This window comes from Macaca fascicularis, chromosome 14 (genome assembly GCF_037993035.2).
Source record: "Macaca fascicularis isolate 582-1 chromosome 14, T2T-MFA8v1.1".
NCBI classification, from domain to species: domain Eukaryota; kingdom Metazoa; phylum Chordata; class Mammalia; order Primates; family Cercopithecidae; genus Macaca; species Macaca fascicularis.
In genome coordinates this window covers 19,146,893-19,173,958 of record NC_088388.1, presented here as the reverse complement: position 1 = coordinate 19,173,958, position 27,066 = coordinate 19,146,893, and the positions used below count along the sequence as shown (strand labels likewise).

The following is a 27,066-nucleotide window of genomic DNA, read 5'->3' as shown; positions in this document are numbered from 1 at the left end:
TTTTGCATCTCCATTTTTATTGAAATACAAAAAGTGCAAATGGTGAAATACATGATTGGTGCCAAGGAAGTCATTAAGTGTGAATGTGAACACTGGATTCACAGTACAAGCGCCCCTTCCCTGGGGTACAGACCAGTGGGGGCATGAGAAAGACCAAATAGATCCGAAAGGCTCCCCAGTGAATGGGGCTGAGTGACACTTGATACACAAAGGAGGGCGGAGAGCAGAGCAGCCCTGGATGAGGCTAGAGACCAAGGGACTGATGGAGAACCAGCAAAAGCCCAGGCCCCAGGGGGCTGAATGCGCTGCCGATGGTCTTGGGAGAGCCCAGCGAAGTTACACCCAGGCCCAGCCTGGTTTGTGGATGGGGCTGGGCTGGTCAGTGAGGATTCCCACAGTATGGGCTCTGGAATTGTCCTGCCTGGCCAAGATCGTGGGGGCAGGGTCACTGCAGGTACTTCCCTGTACTCCTCAAGGACAAGACTGCGGGAACAGGAGTCCCCAGGAAGGAGTGTAATTCTTTGAGACAGTGGGAGTGAGAGATCAGCCATCACTGGGGTCGAGGTTCTTTGAAAGACAACAGGGCTGGCCAGGTACGGTGGCTCACGCCTGTAATCCCAGCACTTTGGGAGGCTGAAGTGGGTGGATCACGAGGTCAGGAGATCGAGACCATCCTGGACAACATGGTCAAACCCTGTCTCTACTAAAAATACAAAAATTAGCCAGGCATGGTGGCGTGCACCTGTAATCCCAGCTATTCAGGAGGCTGAGGCAGGAGAATCGCTTGAACCGGGAAAGCAGAGGTGTGCCAAGATTGCGCCACTGCACTCCAGCCTGGCAACAGAGACTCCATCTCAGAAAAAAAAAAGTGGGGGGCCCTAGAGCCCATTAATCTGGGGAAATTGCTAGAACCCACCTATCTGGGCTGATCTATCAGCACAATCTCTGCCCCTCCTATGGGCACTCACAGCCTCTACCCCAGCCCCTTTAAGAGTCCCCCAGCTGGAGGAAGGAGCCACAGAGATCCTAAGGCACTGAGTCACCTCTGGCCGGGGCAGGGGCCAGTGTGACTCCACAACAGACAGGTCCACAAGAACCTGAAGGCTGATGATCTGCCCGTGTGGGAAAGGAGGCCAGGAGGGGAGAGGCTGACCCGGCCAGTCACTGATCCCACAGCACACTGTAGCTCTCAGGGGCGGGAAGGTGGAGAGGGAGGTTTCAAGTGGATGCTGGGACTCTGAGCACTGTCATCCAAGCTACCAGTCCCAGCAGAACCAAGGGGTTAGGACACCCCAGGGGCAGTATCACTTGGGAAAGGCTGACCCAGGATGTGTGGAAGAGAAGGAGGCAGAAAGCAGACACAGGCTCCAGCCCTGTCACTCCTCAGCAGGGGAAATACCCCAGACTGAGCTGCTGGGGGCAGTATAGGAGCAAGGGTGCCTGCACTCAGGCCTTCATGCAGTGGGACTTCTGCAAAGCAGGGCAGCCTACCAGACAGGGAGGCACCTCAGCTTGGGGCAGTGTCCACACCAAGGAGCTCAGCTGCTCATTCCCAGCAATCCAGAGGGGAGGAGCGGCCCCTGCTACCAGCCCAGCCGGCAGTGATTTGATTCATCCACAGTTGCCAGGGAAACAGAGGCAGAAAAAGCAGGAAAAGGGTTACTGGGGCTCAGTCCTTCTCCAGTTAGAAGAGCCAAGCCCAGCTCTGGAGAGCCCAGCAAAAGCCAGGTGTCCAGAGAGGCAGTGAGAAGTGTAAGGCGAAGAAAAACGTCTTCTGGTAACAGCGAGGCCGCCAAGGCTGTGAGGCGGGCTGGACAGAGGTGGGGGAGGGCATGCCTGATGGGCGGCTCCAGCATCTCTCTCCAGGGGGCTTCATGGCCCCTGATGCCAGGGGGAAGAGTCCAAACCCGGGCTACCAGAAAAGGGTCTGGTGGGGCAGGGGCCAGGTTCAGAGCCCCCTGGGGTCCGGGCTAGGGAACAGTTCCCCTTGGTGATCCAGAAGGAACTTGGTGAAGGTGTTGATGGGATTAATGGCCTTGAGGGTAATGGCTGCATCCTTGGCCCACAGCAGGTTAGGGCCGAAGACAACAGCCAGGTTAGTGTTGGTCATTTTGTTCTGGTCACTGTGTGCAGAAACCTGTGGAGGGAATCAGGGACTGCAGCAGAAAGCCACAGATGCTGCCTCCCACTCCCAGCAACCACAACCAGGGCGCAGAGGAGGCGGCAGCTCCTCCTTCCCCCTCCCTTCACCCCAGAGGCCAAGTCCAAGGTCTCACCTGCACCAGGAAAGCAGTCAGGAAACGAAGCACCTGGTAGTTCTCCTCGGGCAGCGTCTGGAGGACCTGCAGCGTCTCTGCCACCCTCTGGCTCTCATCAATGTCTATGAGGAAAGGGGGCCCAGGTTACAGGGGCCCTGGGCTGGGCTGGTTCAGGACGCTCTGACGCAGGCTAGAGGGGAGACCCCCCAGCAGTCTTCCCTGGGAGGCACCTAGGCCCGAAAGCCTGCAGCACACCTGCCCTAAGTCCAGCCCCAGGCCCAGCAGAAGAGAGGGGGACTCACTGAGGAAGCCCACCACATGGGGGTAGAGGTCAAAGGTGAGCAGGGGCTCAGGAAGCTCCCGGAGGAAGGTCTTGAGGATGACTGCTGGCAGGTGCAGCTCATTGTACTGGTCGAAGTCCACAGGCAGCCCTGGGGTGGGGGCAGCGTGAGAGAAGCTCGGCGCAGCCTGAAGGGCAGCACCCATCTGCAGACAATGCGGGCCGCACTGCCTGACTGCCCTTGGACCCTACACAAGCCCCTCTGACACCTGCCTCCCTCTTCCTCTGTGACCAGAGAATGCAGGTTCCAGCCATCTGGGGCGAGTGGGGCCTGGCCCACCCCACCGTTATTCCTCACCTCTGAATGTGCCTATATCCAGGACCCGGGAGCCCAACCGATAAGGCAGCAGGCCTGGCAGAAGGGGGACTTACGTGACACCAAGTGCCACGGAAACCTCCAGCAGGAAGAGACTCTGAGACCCTCATTTACAGGGCAGCAGAGGGCAGAGAAGCCCCTACCAGTCACACACACACATGGCCCTGCCACAGCCCAGGGCCGCTCACCCATGTTGTACTTCTGCTGCACTTCCCGGACCACTTGGGTGTTGGCCGACCTCCGGAAGATGCCCTCGGTGGTGAGAGCTGGGAAATATTAGGGCCTGGTGAGCCTCCAAGCGCTGGGCACCGGCTGGATTCCCTGCCCCTTCTCTGTCTTGGGGTTCTAGGCAGGGCTGGGTGGGGGTGTTGAGGCTTGCAGGACCTCCCTCTGCCCTGCCCAGCAGCTGCCCCAGCTTCCTGAGGGGAGCCGGGAGACCCGGCTAGTGAGGAGGCAGGCCTGGCACTCACCATGGGCCTGTAAGTAGGCAACAGTCTCCCTGAGCACAACGGGAATGGGCTCCTGCTCTGGATTCTTCTCCTGGAGGCTGCGGGAACAAGGCTGGTGAGCCGGGCCTGCGGCCCCTCCCGGCCGCCACGGCCTAGCCACCTTTCATACTCACTGCTGCAGCGAGACTCCAAACTGCTGGTTGGGCAGGGGGGGCCGTGGGGGCATGGGCTTGGGGGCTGTCGCGGGGCTCTTCTGTGTGGATTTGAGGAAGTCATCATATCTGCAGGAGTAGAGGGAGGTGGGTCAGGCCCTGCCTGGCTCTGGAGTCGCTCTGCCAGTTCAATCAAGCATTGACCACGCGGGGTCAGGAGGATCGTCTCATGTGATCTCCATTAACAACTCCACTTTCCACAGCAGCAAAGACCTGGGAGAGGTCGGGACACGGGCTTGCTCTGCCTAAGCCCCACGCGGTCTCTGAATCAGGACACGCATCCTCGCGACCCTGGCTTCACAAGCGCCCGGCCACCGCACCCGCCTCACTTGAGCACTTGGCGAGGGATCCCCAGCTGCTCCAGCTTCACGTGCTCGCTCAGCTCACTCAGGTAATTCACGTAGAAGATCTTCTGCCCGAACTTGAAGCTGTTGGTGGAGGAAAGGGCCTGGGTTGTGGGGACCCCTTCCGGTGGCCTCTACTGTCCCCTCAACACCAACCCAGTTCAGACCGAAGCCCAGCCGCCCCTGGTGGTCCCCAGGCTGCCCAGCCTCCTGGCTTCAGAGTTCCAGGCAAGCCAGGACCACCGGCCCTGCCCATGGCCACTCACCTGATGAGGGGCTTGAAGAGGATGAGCAGAGTTTTGATGAACATGGTCGGATGCACAATGTACAAGGCCTTGATGTTCTTCTTATACCTGCAGAGGCAGAAGGGACAACTCAGGAGCAGGCGTGGTAGGACAGGCACCATGCTAGGGTCCTGGTGCATACTTTTTTTTTTTTTTTTTTTTTTGAGACAGAGTTTCCTTCACCCAGGCTGGAGTGTGATCTCAGCTCACTGCAGCCTCCACCTCCCGGATTCAAGCTATTCTCCTGCCTCAGCCTCCTGAGTAGCTAGGATTACAAGCATCCACCACTACACCTAGCTAATTTTTGTATTCAGTAGAGACGAGGTTTCACCATGTTGGCCAGGCTGGTCTTGAACTCCTGACCTCAAGTGATCCGTCCGCCTCGGCCTCCCAAAGTGCTGGGATTACAGGTGTGAGCCACCGCGCCCAGCCTCAGTGCATACTTTCTGATTTGAACACACATGGCCAGCATGCGAGGTAAGGGTCTCATTTTACAGCAGAGTCCCCCTCTCTTCTGCTGGGTCTGGGGCTGGACTTAGGGCAGGTGCGCTGCAGGCTTTCGGGCCTAGGTGCCTCCCAGGGAAGACTGCTGGGGGATCTCCCCTCTAGCCTGCGTCAGAGCGTCCTGAACCAGCCCAGCCCAGGGCCCCTGTAACCTGGGCCCCCTTTCCTCATAGACATTGATGAGAGCCAGAGGGTGACAGAGACGCTGCAGGTCCTCCAGACGCTGCCCGAGGAGAACTACCAGGTGCTTCGTTTCCTGACTGCTTTCCTGGTGCAGGTGAGACCTTGGACTTGGCCTCTGGGGTGAAGGGAGGGGGAAGGAGGAGCTGCCGCCTCCTCTGCGCCCTGGTTGTGGTTGCTGGGAGTGGGAGGCAGCATCTCCCACTGTCCCATTTTACAGATTAGAAAACAGGAGGCTCAGAGAGGTTAAGTAAAACAAGAGGTCAGAGTGCAAATAAGCTGAGAAACGGCTTTAAGCCCAGGGTGATCTGACTGCAGATTCTTTTCGTTGACGTAGATGGCAGCCCCCGCCGCCCCCTGCCTTGGAATAAGCTCATGCCCAAGTGGAGGGCAGCCCGGAAGCTGGCAGAGCCGCTGCCTCTGGATCTGCCTGTGCAGGCCCCATGCCCCAACCCACTTGCGGTCAAACTCCCGGTAGGCGTCACGGAGCCAGCTGAGGGAGGGCTTGTTGTCACTGGTCAGGCCGTGGTGCAGATACAGCAGCGTGTAGTCGCTCTCCACATACTGGTCCAGGGTGTGCTTCAGGTACCTTCCAGGGAAAAGCCCTGCTCAGGCCTGCCCTGTGCATAGGGGCGGCCCCGTGAAGACAGAAAGCAGCCCCAGGGGTCTCCCGCCATGTCACAGCCCCTTCCCCACGGCCCGCCCCTAGCACAGTCTGTTCTGGCTCATAATCAGTCACCAGGTTCCTGTGGAGGAGACCCAGGGTAGTGGCTGGGGGGAGGAATGACAATAATAACAGCTCTTGGGCCGGGCGCTGTGGCTCATGCCTGTAATCCCAACACTTTGGGAGGCCGAGGCGGGTGCGTCACCTGAGGTCAGGAGTTCCAGACAAGCCTGGCCAACATGGTGAAACCCCATCTCTACTAAAAATGCAAAAATTAGCCGAGCATGGTGGTGCATGTCTGTAATCCCAACTACTCGGGAGGCTGAGGCAGGAGAATCGCTTGAACCCAGGAGGCGGAGGTTTCAGTGAGCAGAGATTGTGGCACTGCACTCCAGCCTGGGCAACAAGAGTGAAACTCCGTCTCAATAATAGTAATAATAATAACAGTTCTCACTCTTGAGCAGGAACTAGATGTCAGGAGACCAGGACCCTAACCCAGGCACTCCTAGGCCTGCAGCGAAAATGGGAATGACGTTTCCCCTGAATCAGGATTTCCCTGAATCAATAATGATGACAGTCACCATTTCTCAATATTAAGCTTTTAGTGTCTGCCAAGCACTTCGCATACATTATCTCATACCTTGCTTATAACTGAGGCTGATGTAATCCCCATCCTACAAATGGAGGCAATGACCAGAGAGGTCAAGTGCTGATCCAAGGTCACACAGCCTGTGGTAGATCCTGGAAGTGAAGTGTCTAACACCAAAGCCTGCTTTTTTTTTTTTTTTTTTTTTTTTTTTTTTTTTTTTTTTACAAGGTCTTACTGTCATCCAGGCTGGGGCACAGTGGCATGATCACAGCTCACTGCAGCCTTGACCTCCCAGGCTTAAGCTTTCCTCCTGCCTCAGCCTCCTGAGTAGCAGGAACCACAGGTGTGAGCCACCATCCCCGGCTCATTTTTTCAGTTTTTATTTTGTAGAGCCAGGTCTCACTATGTTGCCCAGGCTGGTCTTGAGTTCCTGGCCTCAAGTAATCCTCCTGCCTCAGCCTCCCAAAGTGCTGGGGGATTATAGGCATGAGTCACTGCACCCAGTTGAAAGCCTGCATTCTTGACCACGGGACAGCTTTGCCTTTTACACACAAACTCCAGCGCCGGTGGTAAAACACTGTGCCCATGAGAGGGGATGGGGTGGCCAGAGAGTCACCTGCTCCAGTCACTGGGCCTTTAGTGGACCAAAGAGCCCCAACTCCTCTGGTTCCCTATTATGCTCATAACACGCTATCTACGAGCTCAGCACAAACATATACACACCTGGTGTTGAGCACACTGAGAGGTATGGATGGAATGAACAAGAACTGGGGAAAGGGAGGGGGGTGCATGTAAAGCCCTCTTCCTTTTTTTTTTTTTTTTTGAGATGGAGTTTCACTCTTGTTGCCCAGGCTGGAGTGCAGTGGCGCAATCTCAGCTCACCGAAACCTCCGCCTCCCGGGTACAAGCGATTCTCCTGCCTGAGCCTCCCAAGTAGCTGGGATTATAGGCATGCGCCACCACACCCAGCTAATTTTGTATTTTCAGTAGAGATGGGGTTTCTCCATGTTGGTCAGGCTGGTCTAGAACTCCCGACTTCAGGTGATCCGCCCGCCTTGGCCTCCCAAAGTGGTGGGATTACAGGCGTGAGCCACTGTGCCTGGCCATAAAGCCCTCTTTCTAGTTGGCCAAACAGCTCCTAGGCTCCCAAAGGGACACTACTCCAGGCTGGGAGGCTAGGCAGACAGAATGCTAAGGACTTCCAAGGGGAGGCAGGGAAGGAGAGAAGCCTGGTGAAGTGGCCAGAGCTTGACCTAACCCAGAGAGAGTATGCTCAAAACTGGCCCATGGGTGCCAGGCTGTGCTAACACAGGCAGGCGTGGGGTGGCTGATGCTGGGATCCCCAGTACGCGGTCATCTACCGCTTCTCCACACTGAGCACTGCAGTTTACAAAGAGCTGTAGCATAAAGAGATTGCATTTTGCAACTGCAAAAACAGCAAAGATTGTAGTGAAAACAGATACCCTCATCCACTGACGGAGGTTATGGCCTTTTGTAGGGAAATAAAGTGATGTTTATCAGAAGCTATAAAATGCTCATACTCTCTGACCCTGTAAAAATATGTCTGGGAGTTTGTCCTAAGGAAAGAATCCGAGATGAACAGAAACATTTTTGTAGAAGGCTGTTCTTCATGGCCCATTTTATGATGGGGGAAAAAAAATCTAGTGTCAAGCTAACTGCAACAGCAGGGAATTGGTTAAATCAACCACGTGACAACCATACATAGAACAGCTCACAGGACATTTCTGCAGACAGAATGAATCTGTGAAGTCAGATGTCAGAACAGTGGTTATACCCTTTGTAGGGTGTGAGTGACACAGATGTGTTCGGGTTTTGAAAATTCACACAGTAGGCCGGGCGCGGTGGCTCAAGCCTGTAATCCCAGCACTTTGGGAGGCCGAGATGGGCGGATCACGAGGTCAGGAGATCGAGACCATCCTGGCTAACACGGTGAAACCCCATCTCTACTAAAAAATACAAAAAAACTAGCCGGGCGAGGTGGTGGGCGCCTGTAGTCCCAGCTACTCGGGAGGCTGAGCCAGGAGAATGGCGGGAACCCGGGAGGCGGAGCTTGCAGTGAGCTGAGATCTGGCCACAGCACTCCAGCCTGGGTGACAGAGCAAGACTCCGTCTCAAAAAAAAAAAAAAAAAAAAAAAAAAGAAAATTCACACAGTACACTTATAATGTATTCACTTTTCTGCCGGCATATTAGATGTCAATAAAAGGTTTTTTAGAAGATATCTTTGAAGAATGTTTAATGCTCAGAAAAAAAGTGTTATGTAAGATACAAAACCAGGCTGGGTGTGGTGCCTCACACCTGTAATCCTAGCAATTTGGGAGGCAGAGATGGGCAGATCACCGGAGGTGGGGAGTTCAAGACCAGCCTGGCCAACATGATGAAACCCTCTCTCTACTGAAAATACAAAAATTAGCTGAGTGTGGTGGTACACGCCTGTAATCCCAGCTACTTGGGAGGCTGAGGCAGGGGAATCGCTTGAACTCAGGAGGTAGAGGTTGCAGTGAGCCAATACCATGCCACTGCATTCCAGCATGGGTGACAGAGCAAGGCTCGGTCTCAAAAAAAATAAAAATAAAAAAGATACCAAACTGACTATACAGTTCCATATACATTATTAAAAAAATAGGAAATTACTACACAAAAATATTAACAGTAACTTTCTCTCTAGATGGTGAGTGTGTGGGAGACCTTTTATTTTTCACAGTTATCTATATATTTTTTCTTTTTTTTTTTTTTTTTGAGACAGAGTCTCGCTCTGTCACCCAGGCTGGAGTACAGTGGCCGGATCTCAGCTCACTGCAAGCTCTGTCTCCCAGGTTTATGCCATTCTCCTGCCTCAGCCTCCCGAGTAGCTGGGACTACAGGCGCCCGCCACCTCGCCCGGCTAGTTTTTTTTGTATTTTTAGTAGAGATGGGGTTTCACCGTGTTAGCCAGGATGGTCTCGATCTCCTGACCTCGTGATCCGCCCGTCTCGGCCTCCCAAAGTGCTGGGATTACAGGCTTGAGCCACCGTGCCCGGCCCATCTATATATTTTTTCTTTATGGCTACATATATTTTTCTAAACTCTCTAAATTATAATGCTTTAAAAATGTACACAATGGATTTCATGTATATTCTTTTGTTTGTTTGTTTTGAGATGGAGTTTCACTCTTGTTGCCCAGGCTGAAGTGCAATGGCATGATCTTGGCTCACTGCAACCTCCGCCTCCCGGGTTCAGGTGATTCTCCTGCCTCAGCCTCCTAAGCAGCTGGGATTACAGGTGCCCGCCACCACACCCGGCTAATTTTGTATTTTTAGTAGAGACAGGGTTTCTCCATGTTGGTCAGGCTGGTCTTGAACTCCTGACCTCGTGATCCACCTGCTTTCGCCTCCCAAAGTGCTGGGATTACAGGCGTGAGCCACCATGCCCAGTCGTGTGTTCTTACCTAATGCCCACAACAACCCTGGGAGGTGGGCACAAGTCTTTTTTTGTTTATTTGTTTGTTTTGAGACGGAGTCTCGCTCTGTCACCCAGGCTGGAGTGCAGTGGCCGGATCTCAGCTCACTGCAAGCTCCGCCTCCCGGGTTTACTCCATTCTCCTGCCTCAGCCTCCCAAGTAGCTGGGACTACAGCGCCGCCACCTCGCCCGGCTAGTTTTTTGTATTTGTTGGTAGAGACGGGGTTTCACCGTGTTAGCCAGGATGGTCTCGATCTCCTGACCTCGTGATCCGCCCATCTCGGCCTCCCAAAGTGCTGGGATTACAGGCTTGAGCCACCGCACCCGGCCTGTTTGTTTGTTTTTTTGAGACAAAGTCTCGCTCTGTCGCCCAAGCTGGAGTGCAGTGGTGGGATCTCAGCTGACTGCAACCTCCACCTCCCGGGTTCAAGCGATCCTTTTGCCTCAGCCTCCTTAGTAGCTGGGATTACAGGCGCACGCCACCATGCCCAGCTAATTTTTATGTTTTTAGTAGAGATGAGGTTTCACCATGTTGGCCAGGATGGTCTCAATCTCCTGACCTCATAATCCACCTGTCTCGGCCTCCCAAAGTGCTGGGATTACAGGCGTGAGCCACCATGCCCGGCCTCTTTTTTTTTGAGACAGAGTCTCACTCTGTCACCCAGGCTGCAGTGAAATGGCACGATCTGGGCTCACCGCAACCTCCGCCTCCCGGGTTCAAGCAGTTCTCCTGCCTCAGCCTCTTGAGTAGCTGGGATTACCCTGAGTAGCCGGGATTATAGGCCTGCACCATCATGCCTGGCTAATTTTTGTATCTTTAGTAGAGACGGGGTTTCACCATGTTAGCCAGGTTGGTCTCGATCTCCTGACCTCATGATCCTCCCGCCTCAGCCTCCCAAAGTGCCGGGACTATAGGCATGAGTCACCACGCCTGGCCACAAGTCTCATTTTTACAGGGCTTGGAAAAGACCTGCCCCAAGGCACGCAGCTAGCAGGAGGTGCAGAGCTGAAGTTGAATGTGTCTTCTGAATTTGATTCCAAGCTTCAGGCACTTTTTTTTTTTAGATGGAGTCTCGCTCTGTCACCCAGGCTGGAGTGCAGTGGCGCGATCTCCGCCTCCCGGGTTCACACCATTCTGCCTCAGCCTCCCGAGTAGCTGGGACTACAGGCACCCACCACCACGCCCAGCTGTATTTTTAGTAGAGACAGGGTTTCACCGTGTTAGCCAGGTTGGTCTCGATCTCCTGACCTCATGATCCGCCTGCCTCGGCCTCCCAAAGTGCTGGGATTACAGGCATGAGCCACCATGCCTGGCTGCTTCAGGCACTTTCTATTTCAACCTCCAGGATCCGGGTGGACAGCTAGGAAGAGCCACGTCTGAGATAATCTGACTGAAAACGGGACAAAGTGCTCCACGATGGAAGCACCCTGCTGCCCTCAGCAGGGACTGTGACCAGGACAGAAGTGATGGAGGACAAGCAGCAGCTGATGTCGAGGACTTCCTGAAGCCAAGGACGCCCCAGGGTGGGCGTGGCCTCCCCAGCAAGCTGTCTCCTGAAAACCAGGTGCTTTCTACCCCCACCCACGGACTTCCTCCCACTTCACTTATTATCTGGGCAGAAGGCTGTCACCTGGTACATCAGACACAGAAAGAACTACAGAAAAGGCCATGTGCCTCCTCTGCCAGCCCCAGGCCAAGCTCTTGCCCATTCTGGCTGGGCCACGCGGCGGGCTTGGACAAGGCTCTGCCTGCCTCGTGAGGAGCAGCGGGAAGAGCATTCAGAAGACTAGAGAGAGAGAATTCCTAGATGGCACTGGAAGACCCAGCTTGTGGCCCTGGCTTGCCAGGACTGGCTGAGACTCCCAATTCAGGCCCTTCCCCTTCTGCCGCTGCCCCCTGGGTCTGTCCCTCAGCTCACACTTCCTCCTGCTCGCACGCAATCATCCAGGATCTCAAAGAGCGGCTTGGGACAGTGCCAGAATTTTACATTTCAGAGTGCTTCAATCTGGTCAGGAAAGGAGTGCATCTTTCTAAAATTTACCAATAGAAAACAGAAAGCAGGGCAAGATGGTCTCACTCTACTACACACCCCGAGGACAACAGCAGGAGGTGAGTTTGCTCGCCTGTGAGCCCAGAGCTGGCTCAACCATAAACGGGTCTTTCAAGCCTCGGCATTCAACCAGTCTTCAGCCCTGAGTCAGGACGTGTCTGGACCGGCCAGAGTTATTACGTATGTTTGGCTCGCAGAACCCACATTGGTACAGAAACCACTGACACTAAAGGCACAAAATAAGACAACACTAATGATTCTTATAAATGATAAACAACTGCATCCATCTCAGAAACACCACAGGATTATAATAGTCAATCCTCACATCTGGACAAAAGTCCTTCCTTTTCATATGCTGTTTCTCCTGTAAGGAAAGAGGCTTGTATTATTATCCCTTTTGAAAGGTGAGGAAAGCAAGGCTTAAAGATGCTTTCCAAGATCACCCAGCTTCAATAACTAGAAACTAGGTCTGACTCCTCGTCCAGTGCTCTCCCCTAAATATTAACCAGCTCCTTCATGAGAAGAGGGGAGGCATTAAGGCAGGTGGTCTAGCACCCACAGGCAGGGAGGGAAAGTAAAGAACGTGGCATTAGGCTACACTGGGGATCTGGGCAAAGCCCCAACGCACTTCCCAGCAGGTACTCACCCCAGGAGCTTGCTGTGGTCCAGCTGGTGGCTGGGGGGCATTCGACAGGCACTAAACACAATGATCTTCCGCCCATACTTGTCATCTCCTAGGTATGGAGAAAGACGGAGCGCAGTGGGTTGAAGGGGAACCAAAAGAAGTGGGGTGAGGAACTTAAAGGGGCCAGGCGTGCTGAGCTGAGCCAGTTACCACAGGGGCCAGAGCGCCCATGCACACAGACCTCTGGGCAGCCTCCTGCACTCAAGGGTGTGCCATTGAAAACAGAGACAGTTTGCTTTCAGGGTTACTGAGCTGGGGTATTTAAAAAAAAAAAAAAAAAAAAAGTGTTTTTTTTTTTTGTGATGGGGTCTTGTTCTTTCACCCAGTCTGGAATGTAGTGGCGCAATCACGGCTCACTGTAGTCTCAATCTCCTGGGCTCCAGAGAGCCTCCTACTTCAGCCTCCCAAGCAGCCAGGACTATAGGTGAGCACCACCATACCCGGTGAAATTTTAAAATTTTTTTGTAGAGACAGATCTCACTATCTTGCCCAGGCTGGGTCTTGAGCTCCTGGCCTCCTCCTACCTCAGCCTCCCAAAGTGCTCGGCTTACAGACGTGAGCCACCGCACCCAGCCAACATCACTTTTTAAAAAGTCATGCCGGCCAGGGGCAGTGGTTCACGCCTGCAATCCCAGTACTTTGGGAGGCCAAACCAGAGGGATCACCTGAGGTCAGGAATTACGAGACCAGCCCGGCCAACATGGTGAAACCGCATCTCTACTAAAAATACAAAAATTAGCTGGGTGTGGTGGTGCACGCCTGTAGTCCCAGCTACTCGGGAGGCTGAGGCAGGAAAATTGCTTGAACCTGGGAGGCAGAGGTTGTAGTGAGCTGAGCTGGCGCCACTGTACTCCAGCCTGGGTGACAGAGCAAGAGTGTCTCAAAAAAAAAAAAAAAAGTCATGCCTGGTGCAGACAACCCAAATATCCCTCAGCGGATAAACGATGTAGTTAATCCATGCAATGGCATACTGTTTGGCCATAAAAAGGAATGAACTACTGATACATGCTACCATGTGAATGAACCTCCAAAACACTATGCCAAGTGAAAGCTGGTCACAAAAGGCCACCAACTCTATGATTCCGGTTACATGAGGCATCTAGATAGGTACGTGCATAGAGACAGGAAGCAAAGTATTGGTTTCCAGGTGCTGGGAGGAGGGGGAATGAGGACAGGTCGCTTGGTGGGTACAGCGTGGTATGAGTACGGGTGGTGAAAATGTTTTGGGATTAGATGGAGGTGATAACTGTATGACATTATGCACTAAGTATTATACCACTGAAATGTACACTGCAAACTGATGAATTTTGTTATGTGACTCTTATCTCAATTTTTTTTTTTTTTTTTTAGATGGAGTCTCGCTATGTCACCCAGGCTGGAATGCAGTGGCACAGTCTCGGCTCACTGCAACCTCCGCCTCCCAGGTTCAAGCGATTCTCCTGACTCAGCTTCCTGAGTAGCTGGGATTACAGGCGCCTGCCACCGTGCCTGGCTAATATTTGTATTTTTAGTAGAGACGGAGTGTCACCATGTTGGCCAAGCTGGTCTCAAACTTCTGACCTCGTGATCCACCCGCCTCAGCCTCCCAAAGCGATGGGATTACAGGCATGAGCCACCGTGTCCAGCTCTTACCTCAATTTTTAAAAAATGCCCACTAACGCATTCATGATCTTGCCAAATAGTCATAAGTCTACACTTTTCCATAAGCACCCCCACTGAGCAGTGTGTATTTGGAAAGCCTCTTGAAGTTACCTTCTCAGCATGTTTGAGGCCACTGAGGAAATCAGTCTGATTACTTAACAGTCATGTCTCATTTCTGACCACTGACAATCGCTTTCTGATTTTATTACTAGAATTTTTTTTAAGAGATGATGGTCTTGGCCAGGGGTGGTGGCTCACGCCTGTAATCCCAGCACTTTGGGAGGCCAAGGTGGGCGGATCACAAGGTCAGGAGATTGAGACCATCCTGGCTAACACGGTGAAACCCTGTCTCTAATAAAAACACAAAAAATTAGCCGGGCGTGGTGGTGGGCGCCTGTAATCCCAGCTACTAGGGAGGCTGAGGCAGGAAAATGGCATGAACCCGGGAGGCGGAGCTTGCAGTGAGCCAAGATTGCGCCGCTGCACTCCAGCCTGGGCGACAGAGCAAGACTCCATCTCAAAATAAATAAATAAATAAATAAATAAATAAAAGAGATGGGGGTTTCATTGTGTTGCCCAGGCTGTTCTTGAACTCCTGGCTTTAGGTGATCCTCTCACCTCAGCTTCCCAAGTAGCTGAGACTACAGGTGTGCACCACTGCACCCAGCTTATTACTAGAATTACGGACGACACTGGCTGATTGACTTCTGTAGATTTCTAAGCATTCTATCCTTTCTCATTAAGATATTCTAGGGCCCCCACCAACCCTTAAGACTCAACGCAGGCATAATCGCCTCCTGGAAACCTGTGTCCATGCCCTCTTTCCCCAGACAGGGTAGCTGCCCCTTTTCATGGTTCCCAGCATAAACCATCCCCCATCACTGTCTTGACCCTTCGCTCTCCTGTAGAATTGTTTATGTACCTGTCTCCCTGACAGGCTTGTGAGCAGCTCAAAGACAGAGGCTGTGTCTCATTGTCTTTGTTCTTTTTCTTTTTTTACTTCTGGCAAGCTGTGATTTTTTTTTTTTTTTTTTAAGAGACAGGGTCTCGCTCTGTCGCCCAGGCTGGAGTGCAGTGGCACAATCGTAGCTCACTACAGCCTTGAACTCCTGGGCTCAAACAATCCTGCTTTAGCCTCCCACATCCTGAATAGCCAGGACTACAGGCACATGCCATCCCACCTGCTTAATTAAAAACAATTTTTTTTGAAACAGGATCTTTCTATGTTGCCCAGGCTAGTCTTGAACTCCGCCCTCAGCTTTCCAGTAGCTGGGATTACAGCTGCATACCACGGCACCTGCAGTCTCCAGTACTGTTCCAGGATCCGGCACGTGGCAGGTATTTAATACGTTTTGGTAGCCTGCACAAAATCACAGGTCACCATTAAACTATGGGATGCCTGGTTCTAGTTTTATTTCTGTGTTTTTCTTTTTCTTTTTTTTTTTTTTTTTTGAGATGGGGTCTCTATCATCCAGGCTGGAGTGTCGTGGAGTGATCTGTGCTCACTGCAACCACCACCTCCTGAGTTCAAGAGATTCTCCTGCCTCAGCCTTCCAAGTAGCAGGGACTACAGGCGGATGCCAGCACACCTGGCTAATTTTTTTTTTTTTTTGAGATGGAGTTTCGCTCTTGTTACCCAGGCTAGAGTGCAATGGCGTGATCTCGGCTCACTACAACCTTCGCCTCCTGGGTTCAAGTGATTATCCTGCCTCAGCCTCCTGAGTAGCTGAGCTTACAGGCATGCCCCACCACGCCTGGCTAATTTTTGTATTTTTAGTAGAGATGGGGTTTCACCATGTTGGTCAGGCTGGTCTCGAACTCCCGACCTCAGGTGATCCGCCCGCCTCAGCCTTCCAAAGTGCTGGGATTACAGGCATAAGCCACCACGCCCAGCCTTAATTTTTGTATTTTTAGTAGAGACAGGGTTTCATCATGTTAGCCAGGCTGATGTCCAACTCCTGACCTCAGATGATCCGCACACCTCAGCCTCCCAAAGTACTGGGATTATAGGCATGAGTCACAGCACCTGGCCTCTATGTTTGTTCTTGATTATGCTTTGGTTATGGGTCAGACTGCTTCAAACAGTGAGTTTCCCAAAGCTCAGGACAGAACATCTCCAGATTTGCAAGCAGAGAATCCTCTACTAGCCTGTCTGCAGAGGAGGTGCAGCTCCATCCTGGAAGGTCTGTTTTAAAGGACCAGGTGGCACCTGCTCTCTTTCATACCCCAGCCTAGATCCTGAGGGGCTGAGATCCCGGAGGCCAGCTGGGGGTGGCTCTGGGGCTATGTACCTACTCTGATTCACCTCCCACTGGCTCTGACAGTGGAAGGAAAAGCAGACTGGCAGGGGCCAGGGCCAAAGGATTAGACCGGCAAGCCCAGCCTCACTATAGTCTGCAGCTTCAGAAACCCCTGAGATGCCTACCACCAGCCTGGGGAGAGGGGCCTCATCTGCCTACCTCTTTCTAAGCAGAGGAAATGCCCAGGATATGGGGGAAATGCTCCAGGACCATGAGGGATACCAAAAGAATCTTTCCTTCCAGCCCGTGAGTCCCCATTTCTCACACCTGCACCGGCAGCAAGGGAGGCCTCACTGGCTGGCAGATTTGAGGATTCAGCCAGGGCAGAAAGTCTGTGAGTCCCCTGGCTCTAAAATTTAAGAGGTAGCAACTGGTTAGGGAAGCTGTTGTGGGGAGGGCTGGAGGCCCGTGGTGCCTCCTCTCCGCTGGCCACAGCACTCTGTAAGTGGGAAGCTGTGGGTTCTCAACCAGGGCTCCGCCAATGCACTCAGCAGACACAGCACCTCTATCATGTTATATGACAAATATTACAAGCATGTGTATTTTTTTTTTTTTTTTTTTGTGAGACAGTCTCGCTCTGTCACCCAGGCTGAAGTGAAGTGGCATGATCTCAGCTCACTGCAACCTCTACCTCCTCGGTTCAAGCGATTCTCCTGCCTCAGCCTCCTGAGTAGCTGAGATTACAGGCATGCGCCACCACACCCAACTAATGTATTTTTAGTAGAGACAGGGTTTCTCCGTATTCATCAGGCTGGTCTCGAACTCCTGACCTCGTGATCCGCCAGCCTTGGCCTCCCAAAGTGCTGGGATTACAGGTGTGAGCCACCGTACCCGGCCACACTTCTTTTTTTCAGTCAAAGAGATCCCCCCCATCCTGGGGATACGTTTCATAGTTGCAAAGTGGACTGTGAGCAGTTTTAAGAACCACTTCACTAGACTGTAATTTTTTTTTTTTTTTTTTTTTTTTGAGCCAGGATCTTGCTCTATCACCCAGGCTGGAGTGCAGTGGTGCAATCATAGCTGGCTGCAGCCTCCAACTCCTGAGCTGAAAGGGTCCTCCCACCTCAGCCTCCCAAGTAGCTGGGACTACAGGCACAGGCTACCACACCTGGCTAATTTTTTATTATTTTTGTAGAGATAGGGTTTCACTATGTTGCCCAGGCTGGCCTTAAACTCCTGGCCTCAAGCAATCCTCTCACCTCGCCTTCCAGATTACTGAGCCACCACGCTCAGCTGGCTGTTAGCTTCTTGAAGGAGGGGAGGTGTGTTTTTCCTTACTGAATCCCTAATGCAGACTACAAGTCTCCTTTCAGGGTTCTTTTTTTTGTCGCCCAGGCTGGAATACAGTGGGTGATCTTGCTCACTGCAAACTCCACCTCTACCTTCAAGTGATTCTCCTGCCTCAGCCTCCTGAGTAGGTGGGTTTACAGGCACCCGCCACCATGCCAGCTAGTTTTATTTTTTGTGTTTTTAGTAGAAGACGGGATTTCACCATGTTGGCCTGGCTGGTCTCCAACTCCTGGCCTCAAGTGATCCACCCACCTCGGCCTCCCAAAGTGGTGTTTCAGGGTTCCGTGAATGCACACTGAATGAAGCCAGGATGAAGATGTGGACAAAAAGGGGGTCGGTCAGATGGTGAGACTCCCAGATAGTCGAGGAATGAGGGGATGGGCAACACTAGGTCTAGCTCCTGCCCTCCGGCTTCCTGGAGTGGGTCCCAATGCCCAAGTCCTTGGGTAGCTTAGTATTTGCCAGCAGGCAGGGCAGCTGCTGCTACAAGGAGCACATGGAAAGAAGTTCAAAACTCCCCGTCCTAATCTCGGATCAGAGCCAACTTCTGCCCAGGAGCTTTTTACTATTTTTTTGAGACGGAGTCTTGCTCTGTCGCCCAGGCTGGAGTGCAGTGGTGCGATCTTGGCTCACTGCACCCTCCGCCTCCCAGCTTCAAGTGATTCTCCTACCTCAGCCTCCCAAGTAGCTGGGATTATAGGCGCCCACCACCACACCCAGCTAATTTTTTTCTTTTTTCTTTTTTCTTTTTTTTTGTATTTTTAGTAGAGACGGGGTTTCACTATGTTGGCCAGGCTGGTCTCGAACACCTGACCTCGTGATCCACCCGCCTTGGCTTCCCAAAGTGCTGGGACTACAGGCTTGAGCAAAGGCCCGGCCCTGCCCAGGGGCTTTAAAGACAAAGGAGCTGGCAGCTCTAGTGTCTCCAGGGCACTGGGGAGAAGACTCAATGAGGGAGGGGCAGCATTTGTGCAAAGCACCAGGGAGAGACAAGCCGCCTGAGAAGGAGGCCTCTGCGTTCCCCAGATACCAATCAGGAACTCTCCCAGGGTGGCCCTGGAGTTAATCAGCAACAGGTCTCCCCAGGCATTCTGGGCCCCCTCAAACCAGCCTCACCCACAACCAGACCAGCAGGCCTGGAACCTGGGAGGTAGGGCTGGGCTAACGGAGCCAGTCACATGCTACAGCCAGCTCACACATTTGTTAAGCTGTTCAATTGTCAGGAATTTTGCAAGCCAGTTGACGTCACATTGGTAGCTAGAGATCTGCGAGGCAGAAGCTGCAAACGCTACAAATCATGGCCTTTTTTCCCCTCTCCAGAGAGCCATTTACCAGCACACCACTGGAAAGAACCCACTGGGACTGAGTCAAATCTGACCCTGGGGCATGACAACCATTCCCAGCAGGGAGATCAGGGGCTGCAGGGGAGCTGAGGCTACAACCCACCCTCCCTTCCTACAAGGGCTTCTCCCGGACATCTCCACGGTCTCATCAAATGAGTGCCTGATGATGCCAATCCAGCCTCCTCTCAGCAATCAGGGAGGCACATCCATGGGGACACCATCACCCAGAAGGTCCCTGAGCCACCACTCAGAGGCCATTGCCCAAGACCAGACCCTCCTTTCCCTTTGGGGTCTGGGTGTGTCCCCACCCAGCCTACCCCACCCCCATCCTATCTCCTGTAAATCTTCTGCTATTTCCGACTCCCAGGCAGCACCAGCTCCCAGCTCCCCAGGGCGGGGCTGCAATTAAGCTAGCCCCATCTGGCCTCCACCAAGAGCCCTTCCTGATCCACAACCCCAGAGGTCGCAGCCCAGAGAGGCCAAGCACAGACAGCCAGGACGGACACCTACCTGGCTGGGCCCCCTCAGGCTCATCGCAGTCTGGGGAAATAGAAACGAATTGCAGCTCTGTGCAGGGGATGTGGGGAAGGAGGTGTCACCCATGGAGGCGGGGAGAGGCAGGTTCCCCCAGCTCTGCCTTGACCACACAGGCCAGGATGATGTCAGGACAGAAACTCCTTCACATCAGGTACCCCCCAGATTCCAGTCAAGTTCAGAACCCTCAGGGTGACTCTCCTGTGCCCAATTCAGGACCAGACCGGGGAAAAAACCCTCAGCCTGCCTTCTGCAGGGGGCGAGTGAGGCCAGAGCCAAGGCCCTCAACCCAGACCAGGGCAGGCACCAGGAATACAAACGCCATGGAAACACCTTTGACCTTCGGGGCAATCCTCTCAACTGCCCCCTCCCTCTCCAAGCCCAGCACCCCCATGGCCGGACAGGTTTCTTCCAGGGCCACTGTCCGCCAGGTTCTCCTTGCCCACGCCAATGCCTCAGAGCAGGGCCATGCCGCCCCCTGCTTATGAATGCCTGGCCTCACCAGCGAGGACGGACAAATGTTAGGGAAAAGAGAAAGGATCCTAGATTCCAGCTGCTCCTTCTAAAGTGGGGCCCTAAGGGCAGCAACCACCTCATCAGCCTGACTCCCCTGCTCCTGGTTTCTTCTGGGTCCCCCCTTATGAACAGGAGGGAGGGAGCTCCCTGAGACAGAGACCTAAGCAGGGCTCCACACCCATTCTCAGCAGGGCAGCACATCTGCCAGGAACCTGACTCTCCAGGGAGAATGTGGCCTCCCCACTTCTGGAGAGAGGCTCTGCCCATTCCAGACTTCCCAGGAAGGACTGGCACTCTCCATCCTCCCCAGTAACTGATGGGGTGGAAAAGCCAACATTAGGGTGGAGGGGTAGGAGGGGAATAGAATGAGGGGAAGGGAAGGCCACTTATTCAAGGCCAACTATGTTCTGGCTCCAGGCTAGGCCCTGACATGCATTCATTATTGTAACCCACAAGGAAGAAATGAGAGTTCAGACAGCAGAGCTGGAGATCGAACCCAGGGCTTTCTGACTTCAAAGCCACTAGGCCACATGGCTCCCCACATGCCCCCTGCAAGTGGAGACAACGGGGCCATAGGTCAGGAGGTGGCTGCAGGTGAGCACATTAAATGGCAATGAGGAGTCTGCGCTTTTAAAGAACGATGCATGTCCAGGGCCAGGGCTCAGACTGCAGGGAGGCCCGTCCCCTGTGGTGGGAGGGGCTGACTTCCTGAGGCCAGGACCTCTGAGGGTTAGGAAGACAGTGCTGGGTGCGCTCACCTGCCACCTCCACGATCTGGTGCCGGGCGATGTCATAGTACGGGTCATCCCACTTCAGGTGTGTGACAGGTTCCGGGGAGCTGCTTTTGGAGTCATCTGAGGAACACAGCAGGGTCAGGGGACAAGCCAGGAGGCTGGCACCATGCTCTGCCCCAGAGGCATGCTGTCTGGCCCTTCCCCCAGTAAGGCCTGTGCTCCCAGCCCAAACCTGGGACTGGTCTGCGCCCTCCTGCCCTCCTGGCGTCTCCCTTCAGCAGTAGTGGTACATCCCCCTCTAAAGCGCCTGTAGCTGCCTGAGATCAGATACAGCCCACCTGACTTGGGGAAGTCAGGCATTTCATCCGAGGGCCAGTTCTTCTCATCGATGGAGGCCAGCTTCAGCTGGTTCAGAGCCTCGCTGGTGTCATCCAAGGTCAGATCATCCTGCAGCTCTGACAGCGGATCCATGGCCAAGCCTGTCCCCGACAGTCTTGCCCTGCAGAACCTTAAGAGAAACCTGGGAGAGAGGAGGACAGATGGCAGGTCAGTGACCTGCTATTTTCACCTTCTGCGACCTCCACCACATGCCCTCCTGCCCCCACCCTTCCCTCTCCCAGGCTCCCCGTCCCTATTCCTCAACACTCCTCATCCCCGCCAAGAGCTCCATGTAGCTCTGGGTTCTCCTGGCTCTGTGGCTCATGCATGTTGCCAGAAAAGGCAGCTGGGGCAGAGGATGGCACAGCTCGGCGCCTCCCTCCAGGTCCTGCAGCTGGGGAAGGAAGAGCTGTGCCAGGTCCTGTGCTGCCTGCCACCCAGCTGGCTCGGTGATGCAGTCCCAGCTGCAGAGGGCAGAGGTCCATGCCTCTCTCCTCAGAAGACCTGGACACAGAAGCCTCCCAGGCTCCAGCAGTTACAGGGGTAGAAATGTTGTAAGAATCTAAGGAACATACTGGGCACCGTGGCTCACGCCTGTAATCCCAGCACTTTAGGAGGCTAAGGCAGGAGGATCACCTGAGGTCAGGAGATCGAGACCATCCTGGCTAACACGGTGAAACCCCATCTCTACTAAAAATACAAAAAAATAGCCGGGCGTGGTGGCAGGCGCCTGCAGTCCCAGCTACTCGGGAGGCTGAGGCAGGAGAATCACTTGAACCCAGGAGGCAGAGGTTGCAGTAAGCTAAGATTGTGCCAAATGCACTCCAGCCTGGGCAACAAGAGTGAAACTCCATCTCAAAAAAAAAAAAAAAAAAAAAAAAAAAAGAGGAAGAAAAAGAAAAAAGAAAAAAAAAAACTAAGGAACATAGGGTGTCTAAACCCATCCCACACCTGAAAAAGGTCACCTATGGTCCTGGCCACTCCATCCCTCATTCCTGGCCCAGAGGGGAGGAGGGAGCCAAAGACTACAGGGTCCCAGAAAAAAAAGGCTATGACTGGCCGGGCACGGTGGCTCACGCCTGTAATCCCAGCACTTTGGGAGACCGAGGCGGGAGGATCAAGACTACCTGAGGTAGTCTTGCCTGAGGTCAGGAGTTCAAGACTAGCCTGGCCAGCGTGGTGAAACCCCGTCTCTACTAAAAATACAAAAACTAGCCGAGCGTGGTGGCAGGCACCTGTAATCCCAACTACTCAGGAAGTCGAGGCAGGAGAATCACTTGAACCCGGGAGGCAGAGGTTGCAGTGACCAGAGATCGCACCATTGCACTCCAGCCTGGGCGACACAGCAAGACTCCATCTCAAAAAAAAAAAAAAAAAAGCGGGGGGGCTATGGCTGCGGGGCACAGCTGGGTTTGTTCCAGGACAGGAACTAGCAGCAGGGGATGTGGAAGTGCCTGCCAGTCATCGCAAACAGTCTGCAGGCTCCTAGGGGCGTCCAAGCCCACTCTTACTCTGCGGGGTGCTCCTGACACCAGTTTCAAGGTGGGAAAGTCGACTGCCCTAATGATTGGAGGGCACAGATGGGAAAGGGGGATGCTCGCGATGTCCGGAGTGCTGAGATGAGGAGGTGACCAGCAGCTGAACAGCAGCTCCAGCAGGCACGGGGCAGAGCCGACCACCAAGCTGGGTTTCTCCAGGTCTGGAATCTGGCCAGAAGGCTGCAGCCGCATGCAGCCTGGGGGTAGGCACCTCTGCCCTCAGCCCCGATGGGAAGCAACTCCCTCTCCTGCCACAAGCTCTCCACATGAGGGAGGGGAGTTTTCAGTTCAATCTATTCAGTCTGACCCCAAGGAAGAGGCTGTTCCATGTCCAGCTGCATTCCTGGAGCCCCAAAACTGACATATATGGTCAGAGAATCAGCAGGGCAGATAAGCAGAACAGACAAGCCCTGGGAGTGGGCAGGAAGAAGAGGGGGAGAGCTGCCATCCCAGAGCCACAGACTCTGGGCTCTGAGGCCACTTGACAACCTCCCGCACACATCACATCACAGCCAAGGGCCCTGGATGGTGAGCCCTCTCCCTGTGCCTGGCAACAGCCACCCTATCACCAGGGCAACCAAACTGATTGAGTAGTAACGCTGTTTCAAGCTCCCAAGCCAAACCCAACCAGCCAAAACGGCCCCAAAAAAACCCTCTTCTTCCTCTCCCTCTCCCTGTCCCCTGCCCTCATCCACTACCCCTGGTTACCACCAAAATATAATCCCTTCCCAAGACACAGAGGATGATCCCTCACAGTCAGGAATGCCTTTCTCTGAGTGACACCAAAGCCCAGCTCCCTCACTCCCCTTCAGCCTTCAACACTTCAACCCTTCAATATCTACATGCTCTTCCTGCCGTCCAACCAGGAGGCTGTGGGAGCTGCTCCCCATAGTGACCTCCAGCTGGGTAATAAAGACAGAATCCAGCTCAAAGCAACCCCCTCCAGGCCAGAGCCTTCTCTCCACCCTTTCTGTTCAACCTGTCACTGGCCAGGGACCAGGGGCTCCTTCAGTCCCACCTACAGCTATCCTCCAGACGTCTTTCTGCACACAGTAGGTGCTGACGCCGTGAAATGATGAGGTAGTATGGAGAGCTGAATTATCATCCTGCCTAAGCCAGTGAGCTGCGAAGATGCTGAGCAAGTCCTTTTCCTACTTGGGCCTAAATTTCCTCCTCTGCAGAGGCAATGGCACCTCCCAAAAATATAATTCTCCAGTGTTCAGAAATACTTTGTGCTGCAGTGAACAACAGGATTAGAAGGAGCAGCCGGGGCCAGGCACAGTGGCTCACGCCTGTAATCCTAGCACTTTGGGAGCCCAAGGTGGGTGGATCACCTGAGGTCAGGAGTTTGAGACCAGCCTTGCCAACATAGTGAAACCCCATCTCTACTAAAAATGCAAAAAAAAAAAAAAAAAAAAAAAAAATTAGCGGGGCATGGTGGTGGGTGCCTGTAATCCCAGCTACTCAGGAGGCTGAGGCAGGAGAATCACTTGAACCTGGGGGGCGGAGGTTGCAGTGAGCTGAGATCATGCTACTTCATTCCAGTCTGGGTGAAAGAGCAAAACTCCATCTAAAAAACAAAAAGGAGCAGCTGGGAGCTGGGGTAGGTGTGAGGGAGGGAGGGCACCAGCTAAAAGGGAGCTGAACTTGAACTTCACCCCTTTTCCAATGACTGCTCTTCTATACTGTCAGTTCTTCCAGACGTGACCTCCCTCAATCCCCCCACATAACCTCCTTTCCCAGCATAACTAAGCCCAGGAGTTCCCATCTCCCAGTCAGACTGGCCCCTCCCACCACCCCCAACCCACAGCTGTTACCTTCTCTGAGCCCGGAAGTTAAACTCCCATTCAGTGGGAGGGTGAGGAAGCTAGGACAGGGAAATTCTAACATCAGGTAGTAGAAACGAAGTATCCTGCCTGTTTAAGACACCAGCCACCCACAAGCCTGCTCTACTCTGCAAAATACACCCAACTCTGAGATTAATTTTTCCATTCTCAGCAGGTAAACCTTTACAAAAACTTAAGGATCACCTTAGGCAATCAATTTTGGGAAGCTGTAGACTTTTCTGAAATTGGTAACATTTGTGAACTTTTTCCCTAAGAAAAGTTAGTAGATGTATGCAATTTTAAGAGGTTCATACACCTTCTGAGAATCACTGTTTAAGAACTTCTGGCCTATTCAGAATAACACCTGACGTATAGTAGACGCTATCATTTGTTGAATGACTGAACCAATTAATTCATCTCCTAAGTAAAGAAGGGAACCCATACTTGTTGAGGGCCTATATAGGACCATGAACTGGGGACATAAACTCAGCTTCACAATAGCACTGATGAGGCATGTTCTACTAAGCCCATTTTACAGTGAGGAAAGAGAGGACCAGCCGGGCGTGGTGGTTCACGGCTGTAATCCCAGCACTTTGAGGTGGATCACGAGGTCAGGAGTTCAAGATTAGCCTGGCCAACATGGTGAAACCCCTTCTCTACAAAAATACAAAAATTAGCTGGGCATGGTGGCATGTGCCTGTAATCTCAGTTACTCAGAAGGCTGAGGCAGGAGAATTGCTTGAACCAGGACCCGGGAGACGGAGGTTGCAGTGAGCCGATACCGCGCCACTGCACTCCAGCCTGGGCTACAGGGCAAGACTCCATGTCAAAAAAAAAAAAAAGAGAAAGTAAGGACCAGAAAAAAATAAGCCAGTTGCTGAGGGTCATACTACGAGCAGAGGCAGGACTTTAATCCATGTCTGTCTGTAGCGGTCTCTTGGTGAGGGTCATCACCTCAACAGTTATCTAAGTGGCTGTCATTCATGCAATTCTCAAGGTTCAGAGAGGTGCCACAAAAGAGCAAACTAAAGCCTCTCCCCTAATATTCTCTTTTACACAGAACATAGATAGCAACTTGAAACCATATTCTCGCAGGGCACAGTGGCTCACACCTGTAATCTCAGCACTTTGGGAGGCCGAGGCGGGCGGATCCCGAGGTCAGGATTTGGAGACCAGCCTGGCCAAGATGGTGAAACCCCATCTCTACTAAAAATACAAAAATCAGCCGGGCATGGTGGCGTGCGCCTGTAGTCCCAGCTACTTGGGAGGCTAAGGCAGAAAAATCGCTTGAACCTGGAAGGTGGAGGTTGCAGTTAGCCGAGATCACGCCACTGCACTCCAGCCTGGGCGACAGAGTGAGACTCCGTCTAAAAAAAAAAAGAAATAATATTTTCAATGTTGGGGTCGGCCTCCCAGTTGCAAATCCCACCACAATACAGCAGCAATTATAACTCTCAACTACAATTACGTTTGCATAGAGCTTCACGGTTTACAAAGCCCAGGTTACATATTGCAGTTATCCCATTTCACAAATTAAGAAGTTGAACTGAGGCCGGGCGCAGTGGCTCACGCCTATAATCCCAGCACTTTGGGAGGCCGAGGCGGGAGGATCACGAGGTCAGGAGTTCAAGACCAGCCTGGCCAACATGGTGAAACCCCGTCTCTACTAAAAATACAAAAAGTAGCCGGGAGTGATGGCGGACGCCTGTAATCCCAGCTACTCAGGAGACTGAGGCAGGAGAATCGCTTGAATCAGGGAGGCGGAGGTTGCAGGGAGCGGAGACTCCAGCCTGGGCAAGAAGGGTGAAACTCCGTCTTAAAAAAATAAATAAGTTGAACTGAAAGCGTGGCCTAATAAGCAGTAAGGAGGAACATTTCCCCCAAATTTCTTGTTATTAGTGCTTTGCCTGATCAGATATGGGAGATTTCCCCCTCCCGCCAGCTTGCTGGATGACAGCGATCCGGCCTGGACTCTGCCCTGGGGAAGACAGGAAGAAGGCAGTGAAAATGGTTAAGTCCTCTTATTGCAGGCGCCAAAATGGGGCAGAAACCCTGCAGGAAGTCCAGGCCTCTGAGTCCAATTCCACCCCCGTTCCCCTCCTCGGATCTGCTCGGGTCCTCCCCATCCGGACCCCATCCCTTCGGACTACCTGGCCAGCTCCTTTCCTTTCCCCATCCCCACCCGGGGAGACCCCGCGCCCAGCAGCTCACCGCGCTCGGGCACTGCTCCCTCTGCCACGCCTGTCAAAGCTCGGCAAACATCCGGCTCCGAGGTGGAACGGGAACCGCCCCCTCCCGCTCGCCTCTATCCCCAACCACTTCCGCCACACCTCCAACCCACTTCCGGCCCCAAACATGGCCTTTCCAGAAGCCCCGCCCACTTCCTGCGCTCGCCGCCTAAGTGCCTGCCCGGGGAGGTAACAGCATAACTCTCCGACTCGTCACTCCCAAAAAGAGGTGGCTGGAACAACAGTTCCGCTTTCCCAGCTACTCGAATGCCTGGTGCACCTCCGGAATCCTAGGTTCTCATTGCTCTCGGACAGAGTTCTGCCTCCCCAGTACTCCCAAACTCCCAGTCTTGTGCACCAATGAGGTCCAACTCTGAGGCTTCTTTCCTGAGAAAAATATTTG

General features: G+C 53.3%; 1 protein-coding gene and 1 long non-coding RNA gene across 9 annotated transcripts; one reads left to right on the top strand and one right to left on the bottom strand.

The window, feature by feature from the left end:
* On the bottom strand, positions 1–26,715 carry ARHGAP1 (Rho GTPase activating protein 1). Of its 8 annotated transcripts, none has more exons than XM_074013791.1 (15): positions 26,647–26,715; positions 25,548–25,802; positions 24,106–24,179; positions 21,032–21,213; positions 20,718–20,813; positions 12,297–12,384; positions 5,345–5,476; positions 4,186–4,272; positions 3,905–4,003; positions 3,537–3,644; positions 3,385–3,461; positions 3,103–3,180; positions 2,561–2,689; positions 2,277–2,380; positions 1–2,137 (listed from the first exon to the last, which is right to left on the bottom strand). In XM_074013791.1, the coding sequence occupies exons 4-15, from the start codon at positions 21,162–21,164 to the stop codon at positions 1,949–1,951; spliced, it is 1,320 nt and encodes a 439-aa protein (XP_073869892.1). In that variant the 5' UTR covers positions 21,165–21,213; positions 24,106–24,179; positions 25,548–25,802; positions 26,647–26,715; the 3' UTR covers positions 1–1,948. The 8 variants fall into 8 exon arrangements, with proteins under 8 accessions (XP_073869892.1, XP_065384291.1, XP_073869891.1 ...); XM_065528219.2 differs by having other exon boundaries at positions 25,729–25,802; XM_074013790.1 differs by lacking the exon at positions 24,106–24,179.
* Positions 4,912–12,113, top strand: LOC135967016 (uncharacterized). Its single transcript, XR_010580804.2, has 2 exons — positions 4,912–4,984; positions 10,946–12,113. It is a non-coding gene; the product is annotated as an uncharacterized lncRNA (long non-coding RNA).
* Positions 26,716–27,066: the final 351 nt, after the last annotated feature.

Coding starts and splice junctions, on each gene's coding strand:
- ARHGAP1 (XM_074013791.1), bottom strand. CDS start 21,164: ATGGATCCGCTGTCAGAGCTGCAGGATGATCTGACCTTGGATGACACC. Junction 20,814..21,031: donor GCCTGACTTCCCCAAGTCAG/GTGGGCTGTATC, acceptor TGTGTTCCTCAG/ATGACTCCAAAAGCAGCTCC. Junction 2,381..2,560: donor CCATGTGGTGGGCTTCCTCA/GTGAGTCCCCCT, acceptor CTTTCCTCATAG/ACATTGATGAGAGCCAGAGG.